At 39.8% G+C, this 15,908-nt stretch overlaps 1 protein-coding gene across 2 annotated transcripts in view; it reads left to right on the forward strand.

Annotated features, from left to right (window-relative positions):
• The first annotated feature begins 3,403 nt into the window (after positions 1-3,403).
• The window catches only part of Cap-G (Chromosome associated protein G), a 312,952-nt gene continuing 300,447 nt past the window's right edge, over positions 3,404-15,908 (forward strand). The window contains exons 1-2 of one of the 2 annotated variants that reach the window (XM_068224995.1): positions 3,414-3,454; positions 3,537-3,639. In XM_068224995.1, the coding sequence (XP_068081096.1) occupies positions 3,541-3,639 (99 nt within the window). In that variant the 5' untranslated portion in view covers positions 3,414-3,454; positions 3,537-3,540. Of the gene's footprint in view, positions 3,640-15,908 lie in introns of both variants that reach the window. The other variant, XM_067143890.2, reaches the window with a different exon arrangement.

Raw genomic sequence — 15,908 nt, forward strand, 5'->3', positions numbered from 1 at the left:
TTCTTCATCTCTTATTAACTGAAATATCTCCCTTCTTCTTTCTGCGAGGATTATTTTTTTTTCTCGTGGATAAATTTACGTAGTTTTGCGTATCAGATTTTTTTATTGTTCACCTACTTCTTCTTTTTTAACAATTTTAAAAACTTTCTATTATTTTTTTATCACGGCCGAATGGATCCTTTATAACTTTCCGTCTCACTCCGTGACCTAGGCATACTTAATTCGCCAAATGAACATCTTTGCCGTCACGTGCATGGCCTCCTTGATTTTATACGTTCGTATTATATATATATATTCTGAAATCACGGCCTATTTCCCTTAATATAAGCGTTCTTTTCAGATGTTTGGCCCAATTATGTAATCTTCGCGATCTCATTACCGTGCATGGCAAACATTTAATGTTGTATGACAACCTTTATTCCGTTATCAGGACGATGAAAACGGTACAGTATTAAATGTTAACTGGTGACAGTATCAACATGTTAAATGTTGAATACGGTTTCATTTAACATTGTGTCCACACTTAATAAACATTATAAACTTGACTTCCTTTGTCTATATACAGGTAGTTCAGTACCGATATATCAATTTGTGATAATCCATTTAGCTGGTGTCTAGTATTTTCAGACAAGGACAATGGACTCAGATGGAGAGGATTACCGCGCGAGTTGGCTATACGGTTAGGGGCACGCGGCTATGAGCTTGCATCCTGGAGATAGTGGGTTCGAATCCCACTGTCCGCAGCCCTGACGATGGTTTTCCGTGGTTTCCCATTTTCACACCAGTCAAATTCTGGAGCTGTACCTTACTTAAGGCCACCGCTGCTTTCTTCCAAATCCTAGGCCTTTCCTATTTCATCGTCGCCATAAGACCTATCTCTTTCGGTGTGACGTAAAGCCACTAGCAAAAAAAATGGTGAAGAGGATTTGGCCTTTGTCATTGCCACTGCTGCTTCTTGTTACTATTTTGAAATGCAGGGTTTTTTAGGCATATTTCCTCTCCTCACCCTGCTCATTGCTTCAAAAGCAAACCACTTTGAAGTATAAACTTCGCCTTATCCCGCCCCCGACTTCAGACTTTTCTGAACTTCTTGCAATTCTCGACTGTACTGGGAGCGATGGGACGCTAGTTCTTTTTCGATGCACTCGCTGGAACAATTATAGATAATTTCGAATTCCTGTAAACTGTCGGCTTTCTTCGCTGTATCTCTGTATTCCTTTGATGTGACAACCCACAATCTAGGCCTTTCTATAACTATATCCCTAATTAAGTTCAGAGTAATCTTCCTTGCTCCACTCCATTTCTGACTATAAATTTTAGTACCGGTATAGTGCAGAGAGAATGACATACGTGCGCGTACAGTATTTGTAGCTTAACATTCTGAGTTACCATGCAATGTCAATTGGGAAAGACAATCATAATATACATGTCAATTATAACATGTTTAATTTAACATGTTGGTGTTAAATGATAGTTGAGACGTTGCCTACGAGATATACAAGGCCGGGAAATACAGCACACTAGACTTGTCTCGAGATACTTCCGGCAAGTTGCGCTAGAGTTCTCCTTACTGTTCTGTCTCGCCCGCTCATTACAACACCTTCGAATATAAAAAACTATAAAAATTCATTAAAACCAGTAATTTCGGAAGGCAGCAAACAGATATGAGATCAAAGATAGACCAAGAGCAATTATTTGACTTATTTTCTACAACGTATTTCTTACAATATGCTTAAACAAAATAAGTAATTCACGAAAGAAGCAGAGAAATCTGACAGATAGTTTGTCACTTATTAACGATTCTTTTAATTGTGCCTCAGAATATCCGATAAGCGGATCGAGATTGTGGTCATAAATAACTTTGGGTTTAATCGCCCTTTATCCAATTATCAGCGATCCAGTCTTTTCCTCCGCACATCTGATATTTTGACATTCGTATTGAAGCTGCTGTTTGGTGAGCGATGTTATGCCCGTTACGCAAATATTTAGCGTCATTTCACCGTATTTCTCTTTTTCCTTCCCGTAAAATTAAATTTGTGTTCGCCTCTGTGGTGTAGTGGTTAGTGTCATTAACTATCACCCCCGGAGGTCCGGGTTCGATTCCCGGCCCTGCCACGAAATTTGAATGGTACGAGGGCTGGAACGGGGTCCACTCAGCCTCGGGAGGTCAACTGATTAGAGGTGGGTTCGATTCCCACCTCAGCCATCCTCGAAGTGGTTTTCCGTGGTTTCCCACTTCTCCTCCAGGCAAATGCAAGGATAGTACCTAACTTAAGGCCACGGCCGCTTCCTTCCCTCTTCCCTGCCTGCCCTTTCCAATATTCCCATCCCTCCACAAGGCTCCTGTTCAGCATAGCAGGTGAGGCTGCCTGGGCGAGGTTCTGGTCATCCTCTCCAGTTGTATCGCCAACCCAAAGTTTGGTGCCCCAGGACACTACCTTTGAGCGGTAGAGGTGGAATCCCTTCGTGAATTTGAGGAAAAAACCGACCATGGAGGGTAAACGGATGAAGAAAGAAGAAGGAAATTAAATTCGTTCTAACAGGAATAAAGCTCCTAAATGACCAATTTTTTCATGCTTTTCAATTTGGTTTGCTTTTTTGGTCAAGTTCAGATACCGTAAAACTTATTTTCTGATTTCGTTACCTGTATCCTACTTTTCAATTTACAAATTATTTTCTGTAATCTGGTATTTCATTTTCTCATCCGTATATTTTTTAGATTTAACAGAGATAATTGTAGACTTGTACTCCTTTTTCGTTTGTGGCTCACGTATGAAGATATGGTATGTTCATCGTTATCTGAATCGGAACTTTTACTAAATTTTGATGGCAATACATCATTTTTTGAAGCTGGACGCTTCCTGCTCTTGACATTTTCCTATTTGTGAACAGGATACACAATGAAAACAGAAGGCAATTTGGTTAATGTGCTTACACTGAAATCTGTTTTATGAGAAGAATTGCTAGGTACCTAAAGAGGTCCTACTATATCACTTTGCCTAGAAATAGTTTGCTTCCGTTTCTCCCTTAAACCGCACTCGGAGGGGAAACTATGGAACGTCAATTTTCATGCTTTCATGTCATCCGAAATAGAAAGGTACACAACAATGCACCTTCTTCTGAACCTCTCAGACGCTCACCGACAGAAACAAAATTCACAATAAATTGCACAAAATCAATACAGCATCACAATTACTCCGCATTTCACAATGTTATAGTCCGCCAAGAACAGAACGGAAACCTGACATCTAGCGGCCAAACCGTGAATACGTTCTGTCCGGTTTTACAGCCACAAATTAGGGGCCTTGTCCCAGCCTTGTATATCTCGTAGGCAACGGTTGAGACCGGCCTTTTCTCCTTGGTTTAAATTATGTTGGCTACCATGGATTAAAAACGCGGGATTACTTTCAACCATCGTTGACAATTGTTTTGATTAATATAGTTCGCTTTTTAGGTGATTTTTAGGTGGTTGTTATTCGAAGTGTTTGAGGGGAAGTTCGAGAGAATTATTTTATTTTGTGTTAATTTTTTTACAGTAAAATGACATATGCGACTGTGGAAGAAATTTTTCAGAAAGCCCAGATTAATGTTGCCTATCACGCAAAATTAATTCCTCAGCTAACTCGTCTGTATGAAAAAGTAAGTGAAGACTATTTAGTTTCTTCAATTTGCTTCCATGAATGTGACATCAGGTTGTCGATGCTGTCGGAGTTAAATTATTGCCTGCTGTGGTAGTCACATACTTCGTTTCCATACAAATTGTAAAGTATGTGGCGGTAGTGTTTTAACAATTTTTGCAGACCTGAATTGGAATGGACAGTATGGAGATTTTTAATAAATACATTTTTCTGCTGTCTAGAAATAATTCTATGTTTCTTTCTTTTTTTTGGGTCAGTTTTACTTAATTTTTTCTCCCTAAGAATTTTTACCTGTGTCACTGGAGCAACAACATGTTTATTTGCAATTTTCAATCTCCACTCCTCCAAACAACCACTTCCCTTCTACAGGCCTCCCCCTCGGATACTTCCTCTTCCCATATTTATTTTCATCAACAATCACTCCAGGTCGATCAATTTCTTTTTTATTCCTTTGCACCCAGGCTTCAAAAACTTTGCGGCAGAAACTTGTGACCAGTCGGCGATGGTGTTAGGATTAAAACCCAGCTTGTGTTTCACACTAGAACCCAACAGTTTTGGTGAAACACACCACAAGATAGCAAAGAAATCTATTTCAAACAACTTTAAATTTGAACCTTCAAGGAATGTATTTTTTCGGGCCCTCACAAACTAAATGCATTTAACACCCCCTTTGACTCGACGACCACACACACAGTGTATACAACTCACCCTTCGTATTCACAAACAATTTAACATCACAGCCACACTTTTCGCTCACTCTCTTTTGCACACTTTCACTAAATCACTCAACTTTTTCTCATAATCATGTACAAAACTTCTTTCACTAAGATCACATCCACCACAATCATCCATTTCATCAACCAACAATCGACAATGAACTGAAATTTGCAGTCGAATCGAACATACAGTGCTCTGCTATTGTCCTAAGCCAAATAGAATGCGCTGTTATTGCTTGAATGTGCTGTTATCGCCCATGAAAAAGTAGTGGAAAAAGTTGTAATTCAGCTTTGCACCACTAGACCCTGTAGAATGTGCTATAATCTCCCCTCGTCAATCTCAATTATGAAGAAAGTATTTCCAGTGCAGACCAAGAGGGTGTCTTCACAAGGGAAACTACCAGGCGAAACTAGAGGCCTAAACTGGGAGCTTATGCCCCCGGACCGCTATTGCTTGTCCCCAAATTACTGCTTTTGTCCACCCATACCCTGAACTATCCAGACCAATGGTTTTGTCCACCCCTACCCTAACCCATCCAGACAAATGGTTTTGTCCACCCCTATCCTAACCATTCCAGACCAATGATCTTGTCCAGGTCAATGGTGTTCCCGTAGGAAACTAGATGCCTAACACCACCTTGCGGTGGCTTTGATCTGAGATCACCTTTGCTTGTCACCAAATCACTGGTCTTGTCCACCCCTACCCTAACCAATCCAGACCAAAGATCTTGTCTAGGCCAATAGTGTTTACACAGGAAACTAGAGGCCTGATGCTGCTTTGCAGCAGCTCTATCCTTGGGGTTTATGCCCCCAGGGCTCCTTTGCTTGTCCGCAAATCACTGGTCTTGCCCAACCAATCCAGACTGTTGACCTTGTCCTGGCCAGTGGTGTTTACAAAGGAAACTAGAGGCCTAACACTGCTTTGCAGTGGCTCTGATATGGGGGCTTATGCTTCCAGACCCCTTTTACTTGCCCCAAATCAGTGGTCTTATTCACCCCTACCCTAACCAATCCAGACCAATCGTGTCCAGACCAATTGTGTTTGCACAGGTAACTAGAGGCAGTTTTCACCCGGGGCTTACGCCCCCAGATCCCCTTTACTTGTCCCCAAATCACTGGTCTTGTCTACCCCTACCCTAACTAGAGAGGTTGGCAGCCTTGTCGACCACCCCGACAACATCCCCCGTAAGAAAGTAAACAAAAGGCAGTCACTCCACTCGGAGCCAAGGCACTAATATTGGTGAACATGGATGGTGCTAATGATATGCCATACTTTAAATAAAATAGTTTAAGAAAGCATAGGCTACTTTCTACTAAATGGTATTTTGAGTTAGATTAGGCACAAAAAGCAGGATCACACCATTGATCATGGCAAAATATATCACACCATCTAGAGCAGGGATGGTGAACCTATGACATACTAACATATTTTAACATTACGTTTTAATAAAGAAGTATGTTACAATTGTGTGCTTTTTTTTACTAATTTTATTCTGTTAAAGCAAAGCCTCCTTGTCTCAAATGGCAGCGCACTGGCCCCCCAGCATTGTGTTCCGTGGTTCAAATCCCGGTCACTTCTTGCGAGATTTGTGTTGGACTTAGCGGAGGCGGGACAGGTTTTCCTCCAGGTACTCCGGTTTGTCATGTCCTCTTTCATTCCAGCAACACTCTCCATTATCATTTCATCTGTCAGTCATTATTTCACCTGATGAGTCCGACAGGCTTCGGCAGCCAGTACAATTCCTACCTTGCTGCTATATGAGGGCTTCATTAATTCCATTCCTAACCCGGTCGGATGACTGGAAACAGGCTGCTGATTTTCAGTTTCATTAGGTTAAAGCAAAAATATATTTTATTCTCAAAATGTATTTGTATTTAAAATGTAATATTCAGTATGTTTGCAAAATAAAGTCATGAAACTTTCAGTTGAATAGATTTATGTGTAATGCAATCTGATGCCTAAAAGAAGTCAAAGGAGTGGGTTTCATGATTATTTTAAAGGAAAATAACCGATGGCAAACTAGACAATAGATAATAATAGATATAACCTTAATTGACACACTAGTCGTAAAAGATTCGCCATCCCTGATCTAGAGTAACACAAATGTAAATCTTCGAAGAGGGTTGAACTGGCGACTGCCATGTCTTAAATGTACCTCAGTAGGTAGAGCGTTGTGTAAGCGAATGTGGATCTCATTCATTAGGTATAACGGTTGGAAATTATTTGAGTTGATGAAAATATTGGATGGAAAGTGTAACTATTTGATGCGTATAAGTTTTCCTTAAGCATAGGTTCCCTTCAGAATCGTGTTGTACCGGTACTGTAACTTAAAATAGAAGAAAAAAAATACATTACAGTTTGTTTTTTTCTTGAAGCAATACATTGTTAAAAATTATTAAATCACTAATTATGTTATCTCAAAAATATGGAGATATTCACGTGTAGAAGAGTGTAGGCCTACGGTACAAGATTTTTTTTGCTAGTTGTTTTACGTCGCACCGACACAGATAGGTCTTACGGCGACGATGGGACAGGAAAGGGCTAGGAATGGGAAGGAAGCGGCCGTGGCCTTAATTAAGGTACAGCCCCAGCATTTGCCTGGTGTGAAAATGGGAAACCACGGAAAACCATTTTCAGGGCTGCCGACAGTGGGGTTCGAACCTACTATCTCCCGAATACTGGATACTGGCCGCACTTAAGCGACTGCAGCTATCGAGCTCGGTCGGTACAAGATTACGGCTTAGGATGCATATCTAAACAGCCAAGGAAATAAAAAATATACTTTAATGAATTGTCATACATTTCAGAGGCAACCTTTCTTCGTAACATTTTTCCCTGCAACTGACGAGAGAACTTCAGTCTGTAACTTTAACATAAGGTTTATGTTACATCTTTGCGCCAGTGCCTTTTTTCTGAACAGTTTTTCAGCCACGTCACAACATTGAGCTGGATAGAGAGACTATATTTTATATATTTCTAGGCAATAAGTTCTTTCTTTTCTTCAGAAAACAGCAAACATCACCTTCCGACAGTCGTGGCATTTAATTTTCTTTCACAGATGACATTTCCTGCTCAACAACATTTTCAGAGTACTTGGTGAATGACACGTAATTTGTAGCACAGCAATCATGATCAGTAGAGGTACTTCCGAATAGAAAATTCTAAATTTGCGGGCAATAATTCCATTGTGGAGATTTATTTCCCGTATGCAGTTATTAGACTGTGCCTCTTATAAGGGCTTCTGATAAGTTCACCTGCATACATCCCAGCGTCAGTGGTAGGGTCTGACACATCCCACTCTGATGAGTCTAGTGTCAGATCTAAGACGAAATGCTGGTTAATAGAGCGAACGCCTGATAAGTCTTACATCTGATATGTTTTTGACACAGTAGAGGTACTGTCATCAGAAGGAACTGTAGTACATAGATAAGAGAAGCATTACTTCTTATCGATAGGTCAATCTGTCCCAACACTTACTGTATGCTGATCTGAATTACTCTGCATTGGGATTGTTTCTGTTTCCTTCCCTATTATGTATGGATGAGGAAAGCAATTCTAAATTGTTAGTAATGCTTAGGGCAGCTAACGTCTTCTGTCATTAATTAAACACCTGGTCCCGTAGAGAAATAAGACAAGGGTTGGACACAGGCACATATAGTGCTCTTCAAATGTTCCGAACAGAGAGTACTTTGCTGCTTGGGATACCACTTGTCTCTCTTCGTGTTATCAAATACAGTAGAGACAATATGCGACACTTACGAATTTAGCCTTGTTAAAATGGGAGACAATTCAACGGTGGCGCTCCTAGTGACTTGACCTGAAAAGTCGCGCTAAATTCAAATGTCAATGGAAATGCATATATGAAAATGGATAAATAAATTACGTCTAGAAAGAAAGTATTATTGAGATATTAACTTCGAAGTTGCTACAGCAATTCTGGATAAATGAATGAAGAATTATTTAAAGACTGAAATTAGACACATAAACAAGATGTGAAATGGACTGCTGTGAAATGTCTTGATCTTTCATTTATGCATTACTTTCTTGCTTTAGCATTCCTGCCTGAACTTTTACGGTTAGATTTGTCTTTTTTCCCATTTAAAAAACATTGTTTTGTCACATTAAGACACTTGTCAATAAAAATATCGTCACATTCCTTACACACATGATGCAATGAATTAATATTTAAAAGCTGGACAATTTTCCTCTTTACATGAAGCCTACAAACAGAAAGAAAATCTATAAAATCCCGGCTTTAATCTGAGAAGAGGGTTTTTAAAAGAAAGAAAAGTATGACAATGTTGTCGATAGTGATGCTTTGAGGAATATTTACGTACAATTAGAGTAAAAATGTAACATACCCTTGGCTGTATAGTCGAGGATTTCTAAAGTCGCTGGCCTGGAAATGATCTGAACAGATCTTATAATTCTTATAAAAGTGTAACGTCCCTTCTTTCTTGTACCCCTTATCCAAATTACTTCTGTGACATTTCAAAACCCACAGATCACACCTACAACAACACATCGTTATTGAAGGTTAGCTGCTGCACTATACAATAAAATATGTGTATTATATTTTAAGTCACTTAAAATATGGGTCGAGCAGAAGATTATGAAGTACTATAAAAATCTCTTTGTCACTGGAAGAATATATATGCAAACACAATATTACATACATTTTCTTGTCACGAGGCAAGCGAAAGAAAGACCACGCATTCTTCTCTACTTCATAGTTACTGCAGCACATACCTTTCCCCTCATGTTGAGAAGAGATATCAAGGAATGACACACGCTACTATTTAATTATGTCAACTCACTGAAAACGCATAAATAACACCAAAAACTTCACACACAAATACACGTGCTCTTATGACAGAATCAGTAGTTCTCAGGTCTACCCGCTAGAGACAGCTCTAATAGCTGTCCCTCGATATCTCACTGAGTGTCGCATATTGTCTCTACTGTATTTGATGTTATTCACCCACTGACTAGTCATTTATTTTTATTTTAGTGAGAACCTGTGACTAGAATTTGTGCTTTACAGTGGCGGATATTAGGATAATCTTGCAATATACCGTATAATCCCGAATACCGCCTGCACTTTTTCCCCCAAAATATTGGTTCTAAATCTTGGGTGTGGGTCATGTTCAAGCCGTTCTTTCTCGTAAATATTTACGTTTACGTGGATTATTGAAATAGATTTGAATACAGTTACCATACTCAATATACCACATGTAAACGGGCATTCAGGTCTTATTATGTTTTAGTTGCGTTCTAGAAAACAAGATTGTTTTTTTTCTCAATATGGTTACAGTGGCATGTAAACGCGAAATGTAAGGTAATGAAATGTCATTTGTTTCACAAGTTTTGCTGGCATGCTGGGTGCGCGAATAGCTGATCTCGCGGGATATCGTACTTTGCGAGAGTCGAGACTGTTGGTTACGGAAGTCTACCTCACTCACATTCGAGTTCCGTATCTGTCCCGTGAAAGTGCTGTCTCGATAGTAAGCGATGGATTTAAAACGGTGTATGCGGTCGTTTACTGTGCATGAGAAACTTAAAGTTGTAAGCGAAGCTGAAATGTTGTGCTCTTCAAATGTTCCGAACAGAAAGTACTTTGCTGCTTGGGATACCACTTGTCTCTCTTCATGTTATGCACCCACTGCCCTAGTCATCTATTCTTCTTTTAGTGAGAACCTGTGACTAGAATTTGTGCTTTACAGTGGCGGATATTAAGATGATCTTGCAATATACCGTATAAGTACGATATTGATGAATTGTGTATTCGTGATTGACGGAAGAAGAAGGAAAACTTCTAAAAAGTAACGGCGATCACAGAGCATTCTGCGGGCGGACTGCAGTGTTTCCAGAAATTGAAGAACGACTCCACATATTTGTGGTAGAAAAACGTGAATTAGGATATGGTGTTTCTAGTGAAATGTCAATTGAAAGCACTAGAGATCTCGAAAGAACTCAAAACACAGGGTTTTACTGCAAGCCGCGGATGGATCTAAAACTTTTATCGGAGAAAGGGATTGTGCATTCGGAGACGTACGTCTATTTCACGTCGTCTCCCTGGGGCGTATGAAGAAAAATTAACGGCCTTTCAACGCCGTCACATTATTCATTTGAGAAGCAAAATTCTTATTTTCTGTCGCAGATTGGGAATGCTGACCAGAATGCTGCTGCGTTAGTTGAGGACTGGGTGAAGTGCATTTGGCTACGTCGCCCGGGAGCTTTGTTAAAAAAAACGAAACATGCTTGTGTTGGACAGTTACCGAGGACATACAACTGACACCATAAAAGATATGATGAGGAAAGGAAAAACTGATCTTGTGATAATTCCCGGAGTACTCGCTTCTATTCTACAGCCGTAGGATGTGTGCGTGAACCGGCCTTTCAAAACTGCAATGAAACAGTTGTACACCAAATGGATGTCTGATGGTGATCACGCGTTAACACCAACCGGACGAGTGAAGAGGCCTGAAGTGAGACTAATATGCAGCTGGATCAAGACCGTACGGGCGTGCATTCCCAACAATCTAGTGTCCAAAAGCTTTAAGAAGTGTGGAATTTCAAATTCAGTGGACTGTAGTGGGGATGACTATTTGTGGAAAGATGCCAGCGACAAAAGTTCCTATGGTGAAACTTCAGATGACGACGGTGAATTGTGAATGATCTGGGTATGGGACCGATTTTATTTACAATTTTTGTGATGATTTTATTAATTGTAAGCTGTTTGAATTTATATTTGTGGTATATTTGAAAAAATTAAATAGGTATGTAAGTTCATTTTTTATTTTTTTTTCGTATTTTGCCAACTCAAAAATTTGGGGTGTGGGTCTTATTCGGTGGCGGGTGGTATTCAGGATTATACGGTACGTAGAAATGAACTTGCCCTAAATAAGATACATTGTTTGTTTTGCTCGAACAAAAGCATGCAAAACAGAATGTAGGCATATTCACACTACAATAAATAAAGCCAAACTATAAAATAATTTCTAGCTCGTTGCTACTGACCACCATGCAATTCTTGGTGCTATTACGGTGGTGATTTGTGCTAACCATCAGTTTATAGTATGGCTTTTAGTGCCAAGAGTGTCTGAGGCTACATTTGGCTCGCCTGGTGGTGTTTTTATTTAACCCTCATGTGCAATTTGCACGTCTGGGTGCAAAATGCTGATTACAATGAAGTAGGGAGAGGGTGAAAATGCTGAAAAATATATGTTACACTATGTAACCAATATTAAAATGTTCAAACTGTAGTGGTCGATTCATTTTTAATAAACCCAGAATACTAGGTTCTTTTAGTTAAGCTTAAATGTCCCAAGAGACATTTTGAATGTACATGGCATAACACTATAATATTTTTAGGAGCAAATGGGACTTGTTTCGATTCTGATGGCAGCTTCAGTGATGGCAGTGCTCCTGGTCATTGGAGGGGTAGAGATGAACCCCGGACCTGGTCCTGCTGGGCTGCGTTCACAAAATATGACTCCGAGTAGAGTTGGAGTAGAGTATCGTGGAGTAACTAGTAAGGTGAACTCTGAGTAACGGTATTTCTTGAATGCTTGGAGTGAATACAGAGTACCGGTAACAGAATATGGCTAATCAATTAAGGAATGTTATTTGTTTTACCATAACCTCATTTACGAGGAATTTAATGTCTGATTTCCAGGTGAGTTTCTTCATAGTAGCGTGCTAGTTATTACTACTTTCCTCACCAAGTTGTGCCTTAAAACAGTATCCGTTATTCTTTATCTCGTAGGAACAATCTGATTACATTGATGACGAATAGCAGTACATCGGCTCCGCACTGGTGCACGATAAGCCATTTAGGACAACTAGCTGTGTAGATTATGTTGTTAACAACTACGACGAAACTGAATTTTAACATTTCCGATTGCCGGGATCAACATTCGAACATCTACTCAGAGTCATTGGCCCTAAACTTTCTAAATCCAAAATCGGGGAACGAGGAAGACCATTGCAAGACCCACGAAAGCAACTTCTGGTTGTAATTTGACTCTTAGCAACTGATTTGTACAGATCCGTTTCGTGAGAGTTATAAATGCTCTGTGTGGTATTTCTGTTCATATAATTAAATGGTCTCATTCAGAAGGTCATCTAAAATAAAAAAGTTACGCATTATACATTTACAAAGGAAATCTTAGAAAGTTGAGGTTAATAAATCGGCTGATCATTCACAACATGGGTATTCTTATAAAAATTCAATCATGTTATTTCCGATGATTATTAAAATTGGTACCTATTTTTCCTGTTTTAAACGAAAATATCTCCTTTATTCAATATATAGCGCCCTTCTTTGTCAACAACTAGAAAATAATTTGAATTCATTGCCATGTCAATATACTCGCATTTTAATATTTTTCACCGCCACCAGTGAATTCATTACTGCGCATGTCGAGTTAAATCTACGCACCTATTTATGCAGAGTAAAAAGGGTATACCCTGAGTTAACTCAAATGCATTTTCTGAACACCTTGTAGAGTTAACTTTCTACTTTTTGAACGGATAGAGTGAACTCTGAGTTTACTTGAAGTTGGAGAGTAGTATTTTGTGAACGCAGCCCTGGTGGAGTGGGATGGGAAGAGATGGAGAAGATAAGAGAAATTGTCAAGGGCCAAGCAGGACAAACAAGAGAGCTTCTATGGGAACAAGCCAGTGAACTGAAAGTAATAAAGGAATGTATGAAAGAGGAACTAATAAAGGTAAAGAACTGGTGGTCCAGAACAATAAGGAAATAGCAAGTTTGAAGGATAAGGTGAAGAGAATGGAAGAAGAAATCAAAGAATTGAGATGGCAAGGAAAAGAACTCCAGCAGGAAACCCGTAAGAAAAACATCTTTATCTGCGGGCTACTGGGGGATCCCAAAGAAGTTATAGTAGCTAAAGTACTAGAACTAATAAATGGAAGCAGCAGAGAAGCTGATATAGACGATGTTCAGTGACTGGGAAAAGAATTGGTAAGTGACCAGTGAGAGTGAGGCTTGTTTCAACCATAATGGCGAAGAAGATCTGAGATAGCACGCAGCACTTGAAAGGTGGGAGAATATGGATAAATCAGGAAATGTAGAGAGAAGTATTTAGGAACCAAAAACTTCTCCAGTTCCATATGGGTGAAGCTAGGTGTTCTGGTCTCATCACACATATAAGAGGAAATCAATTAGTGGTGGGTGATGGAAAGTGGAGTCGCACATGGTTAGTGGATCAGCTAAAGGAGATGGGCGGCAACACCGAGAGAATGATGGCCGAGGAAGAATGCGAATGTAGCGGACGGCTGAGCTTCAGCGAGTTTAGCAGCGGGATGTACGTCGAACGAGGAAGTGAATCAAACTGCTGACATCTTTTAGAGAATTGATGGGAAGCTTTTGTAGAAAGCTGGATGGCTCCAGGATGTAAAATAGAAGTCGAAGAATTTACAGTCTATTGCAAGGAAAAACAAAAGAGGTTGCAAAGAGGAAGATACTCTGGTGATATAATGGCTTTGGTGAGGGAGGAGGTAAACAAAAAAAATAGAACATATTGAATCGGGAATAGAGGAAATGATTTGGTGACAAACAAAATTTTCTGAAGAGAGTGAGCAAGATTTGTGCATTGGTTTCGTTTACAACCTGCCTGAAGCCTCTCCATTTGCAAAAAAAAATACTTTTTTGATGAATTAGCACTGGAAATTAATAGGGTACAGAATCTTTTTGAGGACATAGGCGTTGTGTTGATGTGGAGACTTCAATGCCAGGGTTGCAGACCGGAGGCCGTTGTATAACAAAGATGCAGAGGAAATATATATTCATAAGAGAGTAAGTCAAGATAAGGGATTTAATAGAAATGGTAAAAAATTATTAGAATTGTGTGGTATTGAAAAACTATATATTTTAAATGGGTGGTGGTGTGGTGATGAAATGGGGAACGTAACATATATATCAGAGATAGGGGGCAGTGTGATTGATATGGTACAGTAGTATGTTCACGGAATGCTTTACCTATGATTAAGAGTATAAAGGTCCAGGACTGGGGAGAGTCACACCACCTACCAATTATTATCACAATAGAATATGTAGAGGGAAATTCTTTTGATGAATTGTACGAGAAATTGTAAAGAAAGACCAATTGCAAAATACAGGTGGAAGGAGGAGAAACATGTAAAATAGTGAAAATTGGAATAGACTTAATGATTGAGAATAATCAGATGGGCAGGGCAGTAAAATTACTAGAACACACCATTAAGGTGGCTGGAGAGAAGATGTGGGTAAAGGAGGTGAAGAGGAAAATGGGGAAGGAGTGGTACAATCATGACTTTAGACATAAAAAGTTGGAAGTAATGAAAGCACTAAAGGTGCACAAGAAACAGCGGGGAGAAAATCAGACAATGGAATTCTGCACTAAGAGGAAAGACTATAGAGAATTGTTGTATATAGCAAAATCTGAATGGCAGAGGCAAAGGGTTGCTGAGCTGAATAGCAATTCTAAACATAACGAAAGTAGGAAAGTGTGGAATACGATTAGGTGGTTATGTGATAAGCAGGAAGCTGCTCGGCAAACTGAAATAATGATATAGAAATAAGTCATGCTGACTGGGTGGAGTACTATAAAAAATTATTAGGAGGTGAAGACAGATGGAGACCGAAAATAGAAGGGAGTGGACTAGCAGGAGGATTGGGATGTACTGTGCCTTCGTTAGATAAGGAAATATCAGTAGAAAAGTAAGAGAGGTCTTAGAGAAAGCTAAGAAAGGGAAAGCAGGAGCTATTTCGGGGGTATCAAACCAATTTTGGAAACAAGTGGCGAAGAACAGGCATGTGCTAGAGAGCATTGTTAAATTGTCCGGCTTCATGGCTAAATGGTTAGTGTGCTGGCCTTTGGTCCAGAGGGTCCCACCTTCGATTCCCGGCCGGGTCGGGGATTTTAACTTTAATTGGTTAATTCCAATGGCTCGGGAGCTGGGTGTGTGTGTGACGTATTCAGCATTAGAAATCATCCTAGGTCAGAACAAATAAAAAGAGCGAAACTGAAGGGTATGGGTTCACTGTCAGCTATTAACATGTTAGGCAAAAAGATGCCAAACACTGATTGCAAGGTGCATAAAAATGTATTTAATGCAGTAGTTAAATCAAAGGTATTGTACCGAGCAGAAATGTGGGGAGTTGAAGAAAAAGTTTCTACACTTGAGATAATCACAAGTAAATTTGCCAAAATAATAATGGGACTACCCAATTTTACAGCCAACTGTGGTATAAGAATGATATTATGCAATGATGATGATTTTTTTTTTTGCTATTTGTTATACGTTGCTCTGACACAGATTGGTCTTACGGCGGTGATGGGATAGGAAAGGCCTAGGAATGGGAGGGAAGCGGCCGTGGCCTTAATTAAGGTACAGCTCCAGCATTTGCCAGGTGTGAAAATGGGAAACCATCTTCAGGGCTGCCGACAGTGGGGTTCGAACCCACTATATCCCGGATGCAAGCTCACAGCTGCGCACTCCTAACCGCACGGCCAACTCGCCTGGTGTAAGTCTTCAGGGAGATATTGT

The sequence above is a fragment of the Anabrus simplex genome, chromosome 1 (genome assembly GCF_040414725.1).
Source record: "Anabrus simplex isolate iqAnaSimp1 chromosome 1, ASM4041472v1, whole genome shotgun sequence".
In the NCBI taxonomy this organism is placed as follows: domain Eukaryota; kingdom Metazoa; phylum Arthropoda; class Insecta; order Orthoptera; family Tettigoniidae; genus Anabrus; species Anabrus simplex.